Below are 7018 nucleotides of genomic sequence, written 5' to 3'. Positions count from 1 at the left end.
ATCAACATTCAAAAGCTGATCCAAATGTCAGAGTTATTACGTGTCAAGAGTCCTCTAGTTTCTTTGGAAGCAGTGTTTCTTTGGAAGCAGAAGCTTTTGCCTTCTAGGGAAGAAGTTTCTCTCAGAGTGAGCAAGGCTCTGATCTTTCTTCAAATGTTTGATATGGCTGTCAGCCAGGACAAGTACAGGGTGCTGGGTTTGGCAGCGTCTCCAATTCTGGACAAGTAAAACCACCCTGCAATTCAACACACAGTTCAACCGCCCTGCAACACACACAGGTTGAAGTTCATACTTATGTGCCAACTGACAAATACACACAAAAATCATATGCAGATTTATGAAAAATAATTTTATTACGTAACACCTTGTTTTTTTAACAATGTTGATTTTCTTTTTAAAATTCAGAATACCTGCGTCATTCATGTAAAATAGTTTGATACAGTACATTGTATGGTATAGTTTTTCCTCAAATTCTAAGGTTCTCCTAACACCTTAATCCTTTGCTTTAATAAGGGTGCCCCTAAACAAACGTGCGGACATATTTAAAAATAATTAACGAAATTGAAAATCCACTACGTCAAGCCAGCTCTCAAAAATCATGACAAAAATATCTGAATGAATGCCGCACTGTTTGTTTTTTTTTTGCAGGGAACGTCACTCATGCTTTTTTAATTCCAAAGCATGCTCACAAATTAGTAACACCAACAGGAAAAATAAAACACTGTCCATGACAATTATTTTAGTTTGTTTGCTGAACCAAACAGCTTTATCTCAATAACACACGCATTTACTATCGAATAGCAGCTTTAATACCAGTCAAGTCAGATTTGAGAACAAAAACATATGCTGAAAATTAATCTTTGGGAGGCTTGTAAATCTGCTGGGGAAAATGCTCATCTTTTTAATTGTCTTTAAAAAAATCTTTGTAGCAAATTTGTTGGTCATAAAACATTGATCAATGTGGAAAATGAATCAACCCACAAAAAAGTCACTAAAAATAAATGTATATCAAAATTCTCTCAATTGGAGTCACGGTGAATTTGTTTTAATCTCATTAACACATACTGTATGCTTCAAATACCAGTTAAGAGATTTTGCTTACTATTGGTCAGATAACGTTGTTAACATCAATAGAATTCACAACAACAAAAATGCTCGTCCCTAGCACATTTCACAGCTTCAACTGCTACAGACTGTCACTGAAAACAATGCATTGGTCAGTCTGAACCATGTCAAGTAAACTATGGAAGTAGCATATCCACAACACAAACTGTGCTAGTACTTTCTTTTCAAGTCTAATTACATAAACGGGTACAATCTGAGGGAGCCACTACTCCCAGCCTGTGAAAAGTAGTGGAACTTGGCTATCAGACATTTTGAAAATGCGATAGTTACAGTACATTCTTGCGGCCCAAGCCAGGTTCCAGGCAGACAGCAGCACGGCCAGTCCTGCAGCCTTAGCAACAGTGCATTGACTTGATTCAGAGGCAGCTCAGTACCGGTGCGTTTGGTGAGAGTACTGTGGAGGCTGCTGGGAGGTAGTTGAATATCCCATGCTGCTCTGGGGCTGCGATGTGCTTGGTCCAGGGTTTGGATAGGCAGCATGGGGATTGGAACGCTGAAAGAAACATCGGAGGAGGCACACAGTTACAACAATGCTGCTGTTTTGAAAACCTGCCTTGCGTTTGTCAGAGGTTAAAAGCACCCTAAACCAAGTGCTCTCATTGCTTTTGATACTAATCCAGTTACTCAAGATGGTACCACAGATAGTTGGCATAGGTTACCAAAAAGGCTACCCATCCTATGTTCTAGCTCTTCTAGGAGTCAAGCTATAATTTATTTTAAGCATGTGCTCCTTTTTAATAAGTGTGAAATAGCAGCCAGACTGGGGGTCCCATGGAGCAAAGGTGGGGCTTTAACCTTCTGCCCCTGCAGTTGCTATTTGCCACAGAAAAATGTTCCCACTGGAGCCAATTTTTCCCTTTGACAAACTGAAGGGGACCATGGTGGGGGAAGAATGAAAGATATCCCTCCCGCCCCACCATGGTCCCAATTCAGCTGCTCTATAATCATTCTTACACATAACAAAATTTAACACATCATGTAGTTTGACTTCTAATGATTCACTTAATGGACATTTGTGGATTCATAAAGGTGTTTCATGTTCATGTCTTGAGCTTTTAACACATTTATATCCTGCCAAAATGTGTGTCTCAAGACAGTATACACAACTTAACTGCCTTGAGACACGTAACAGGAACTTCTTTGGACTTTACTCAAAAAACTTGAAGTAGATTTTTAAAGGGTAGCACCCAATTAGAGTTAAATACTGCTCTGAGGCATATTCTAGGCCAGGGATTCTCAATGTTGGGTCCCCAGATGTTATTGGACTTCAACTCCCATAATCCCCAGCCCCAGTGGCCTCTGGTTGGGGATTATGGGAGCTGAAGTACAATAACATCTGATGACCCAACACTGAGAATCCTTGTTCTAGGCTACTCTGTGCTACTCAGAAGCAAAGGAATGCTTTGGGGGGCTTTTATTTGCCTTCTTCTTTCGGTGTCTATAGCACATGAAGCCCTCACATTTTCAATGTTGTAGTCCAAAAACTGCTGGGGGGCCTAAGTTGAGCAGGCCTGCTCTAAAGCCTCTGTTTAGAAACTGGAAGGTTGCGCCCTGGCAAGAGTCTTTTCCAGCTTAAACTGAGTTCTGAATGAATCTACACAAAAGTGTTCAATGCAGTTTAAAATATTTCCTATTGTTCCAAACAATTATGCTACACAAAATAATTTTTTAAAAACTTTTTTAGTTTTAAGGGAATAAAACTACGTAATACCCCAAAGTACTCACCTAAAGCATGCTGTAGTTGCTTCCAGGCAAGCATCTCTCAAGAGCACCCTGGACTGAGGATACTTTCAAAGCCCCTGACAAGCTCAGTGTTCTGAGTATTGAGCACCCATCGCTGCTATATTTCTCATTCATATATTATGACGACGACTAGAGGCCTTGCACCTTCTGTTTTAAAAGCCCCTCTGCTTTTCTATTAAGCCACTGGGAAGCATATACCTCAAAACAACCACCGTGTAGTGTTGCTGGAGTGAACCATTCAGTTTACATGAATGTTCTTGATCTTCTTGTCTGTCCATTTTTTAAACCATTAAAAAGCCACCATGTCACTGTGAGCATTATTTATACCACTGCACTTCAGCGTTAAAGGGCCAGAATGAGTCTGCTTTCTGGTCCACAGATATCACAAAACAAATGTGTAGACAGAACAGGTTCTTATTCTATGGAATTCCCTGCCATGGAGAGCCAATGAATCAACTCAATAAGTTAAAAGATCCCATCTTTCTGGATCATATTTATTCTGGACCAGTCCAAGATTCTGTGACTAATAGGGGCCAGCCAGATTTCCTTGGGAAGCTCACAAGCACAGTCGTTGCCCCCAGTTACAGGCATCGCTCTGGATGCTACTGCACTGTGGAGACAGAAGTGAAGCAAACTGCTGAAAGGGTGGAAAATAAAAGCAGACAAGCAACTCTAAAACAGTTTGCCTGATGTATGTTTGGAAGTTCAAACCAAATGTTCAGGTTCTGAACCATGAATAGGACAAACCATGGTCTTGCACAGCCCCTGACCAATTGTTTTTGGACCTAGGAGCCTTATCATCTCATCTCCTTTACAAGTAATGTATCTGAACATAAACAGGCTTAACAAAGATGTTGTTAAATAATTGTACCTACATCTGAATATCCTAGTCTAGGTGCCACCGTTAAATTTATAGGTGCCATGGCTCCCTGGTTCCTGGGATTTGTCAGGCTCTGGCCTTGCATCATGTCTGAGTTCAGTACAGTAGGAAGTGGCATGCTACATAGCTCTCCACCTGTAAACTTGGTTTTTTAATCCTTTTAAGGAAGTGTTTTATTGCTTTTATCCCTAGACTAGTCTAGGCCTGCCAACCTAGCAAAGATCCTAAGATGTATTCTATGCCATCAACTGAACAGCTTATGGAATCACAGGTCAAACACACGTGCAGCCATTTGCAGAACTTTATTACCATTTTCTAAATTTAAAAAGCCCTCTTATCTCAATTGAAAAACTGATTACACACAATTTTACATAGATATGGACTGCCTCTGTAATTTAGTCAGTACAATTTTTTTGCAGTGAAAGAAACTGTAAGTCAAAATGATATAATTAAAAGCTGAGGTTTCGTACCTGATAGTCCGAGGTCATAATAAGTCCACCTGAGGTAGTGGTAGGAGGAACAACTCTCACTTTTTTCAAGGGAGGACCTTGTGTATGACTGTTGTCTTGGTTCCCTGGATGACCAGTTCCATTTGTATGGTTATTGCCCTGCTGCTGCTGCTGGTTCTTCTCAATTGGTTAAACACAAAATTTAAGATACAACTCAAAAGCAGTTCACGTCTAGGAAACATAAAATCCTACATATGGCTACAGTGAGTCGCAATGCTTCTTCAATACATAGATGATCATAAATATTCAAACAAATTACAACCAAGTGGCTGACATCCAGGCTGCTTCTCATGAGTAGCTCCACTGAAATTGAGACCGAGGCCCTTCTCAACTGTTTCCAGGGCTAACACACAACTAGAAGAGCAGAGGATGCTGAACAGCCACTGTTTGTTCCCTCTCTCCTGTTCTCTCCTCACCAAAATTCTATACTGTTGGCAGACAACTACTGGGCACATGAGGACCTGACGTTACCCAAGAACAGGCCTGCGCAGCCTAAGGCTCGGGGGTCTGATCTGACCTGTGGGGACTTTTCTGCTGGCCCATAGATAGGAATACCCTCCAGCAACAGCAGGAGCCATGAAGAGATCTTGGCCTTTCCTGCTGACCAGCAGCAGCGGCTCAAAGCAGTTGACTGCTTGAGACCCCTGGGCTGGAGTCTACTAACATCACCTCGTTCCTCTCATTTTTCTCCCCCGACTCCAATCTTCAGCCCCATCACTTTCATAAATATTTTAATAGTAGTAGTAGTAGTAATTATTATTATTTCTTGTTTACACAGTCAGACAGGTGTTATTGACTGGTTTGTTTTATCCAGACATCGAGTCCTTCCCAAGGACCTGGGATGGCTGAATTTTATTATCAATATTGTTATTATTTTAGATATCATCGCAAAATATAGGCTGTTCCCTTTTTGTAATTGGCTGATGGTGATTTCTGTGGCCCCTATGGCGCTGAGGTGCTCTTTAAGTTGTTTTGGAATTGCACCTAGGGTGCAAATTACTACTGGGACTATTTTGCTCTTCTGCCACAGCCTTTCAATTTCAATTTGTAGATCTTTGTATTTTGTGATTTTTTTCTATTTCTTTTTTCTTCTATTCTGCTATCCCCTGGTATTGCTATGTCAATTATTTTGACTTGTTTTTCTTTCTTCTCGACTACAGTTATATTATTATTATTGTGTAATATTTTAATGTAATAATTAATGTTCTGAAAGTTGACCTCAGCGCCCGCACACGAAGTCATGGTTGGTTTCAGCCCACCAAGGCATTTGCGTCATGCACCCCTGCCCTAGAACCTAGTGAGAGCCATTTGCTTTATTTGTTGAAACAAAAATGTTTTGAATTTCTACAAGCCCAGGAAAAGCTCCTTGTATGAAAGACAGACTTTTGAAAGAGTCAGTCTGGGTTTCACTATTAGTTAACAGAAAATCCCATTGTAGATAAAGGGGTGGGGTGGGGAGAGACCCACCCATGGTATTGAAATTTAAAGTGTGTTTTTCAACTTCTGCTCCTCATAACCTAGTCATTTTCCCATGGATTCATTAGGAAACTAACACACTTCTTCAGCAGGTGTTTGAGCTTAAACATGCTCAAACACCTGCTCTAGCACAAATATTGCAAAGGAAAACCACAGAAGGTCAGCGGGTGTGGTCTCAAGAGAAATAACCTGGCAGAATGATGTTTTACCTCTTCACCCAAAATACATGGGCACTCCTGTGTCTGTGTAATTTACAGTGAGTCAGACCACTGATCTCATTGTCTACGCTAACTGGCAGCATTTCTCCAGGGTTGCAGAGAAAAGCCTTCCAGTCCCACTTGGGGATGCCAGGGACTGAAACTGGACCCTTACACATGCAAAGCAAGTGCTCTACCTCGGAGGTAAAACCCCATTCCCAAACACTTATAAACAGAAATATTAACATTAAATATTACTCCCCACCCCTAAACCCAGACAATTCTAAACTAGTAGAACCTGATTAACAACATATCTCCCCTTGCAGTGATAATAAGGATTAGAGGGAGGACTAGGCCTCACTTGCAGCAACTGCTGGGAGGGTGGGCCTTTCCTAAAAAGGAAAAAATGTCTGGGAAGTTCAAATCAAAAGGACCAATCCAAAGGACTGGGCAGGGATTTCTGGCTCAGCCACCAGAAGAAGCTGTGGTCTGTTCCAGGAGGAACCAGCACGCCGAGAGCTGCTAAGGATATGGGAAGGCCACAGTCTGTGAATAATAAGGACCAATACAGTTAAACGCATCAGGGAAGTTATTTTTATTTACTGATTGCTTAGAATCTGAAATGCCAGAATGAAAACTCTTATCTGTTTTATGAAAACACAATTGTTCTTATTGCATACTTTTTTCTTTCAATCTGATAAATCCTTGTTGCCCAAGTGTGCTACTCTTCCTTTTGGGTCTGCCTTAGTCACACCTTTGGAGGCCTAGAACTGCTCAGCTCTGGGTTTTGCCACTTTACCCCCACCAGGAACCTTATATGGAGAGTGAGTTTTCCCACATAAAAATAAAGTGGATGGTGGCAGACTACTCTGAATCTCTTACAGAAAAGGATTCAACCCCAGTGAACTCCCTCCTCTTCTGGCAGGAGTCATAACACCTCTGAATTTATTTCTGCTTCATGGACTTCCGATCAATACCTACTTTATCTCCTTTGTCATCAGGCTCCTCTTCAGTTAAAAATTCTCGTTTGGGATATGGGATCTGACAACCTGCAAACACACTGCAAAGAAGGAGAAGAAGAAGTACAC

At 41.1% G+C, this 7018-nt stretch overlaps 1 protein-coding gene across 4 annotated transcripts in view; it reads right to left on the bottom strand.

The window, feature by feature from the left end:
- Window positions 1-330: 330 nt before the first annotated feature.
- Window positions 331-7018, bottom strand: part of CDK8 (cyclin dependent kinase 8) — an 82258-nt gene continuing 75570 nt past the window's right edge. For 3 of the 4 annotated variants that reach the window (XM_053308726.1, XM_053308728.1, XM_053308730.1), the window contains 3 exons: window positions 6912-6990; window positions 4219-4377; window positions 331-1618 (listed from right to left, as the gene is read on the bottom strand). In XM_053308726.1, the coding sequence (XP_053164701.1) occupies window positions 1493-1618; window positions 4219-4377; window positions 6912-6990 (364 nt within the window). In that variant the 3' untranslated portion in view covers window positions 331-1492. The remainder of the gene's footprint in view (window positions 1619-4218; window positions 4378-6911; window positions 6991-7018) is intronic. The other variant, XM_053308727.1, reaches the window with a different exon arrangement.

The sequence above is a fragment of the Hemicordylus capensis genome, chromosome 3 (genome assembly GCF_027244095.1).
Source record: "Hemicordylus capensis ecotype Gifberg chromosome 3, rHemCap1.1.pri, whole genome shotgun sequence".
Taxonomy (NCBI): domain Eukaryota; kingdom Metazoa; phylum Chordata; class Lepidosauria; order Squamata; family Cordylidae; genus Hemicordylus; species Hemicordylus capensis.
The sequence above is the reverse complement of the archived record's forward strand: the minus strand, read 5'-3'. Positions and strand labels throughout refer to the sequence as shown.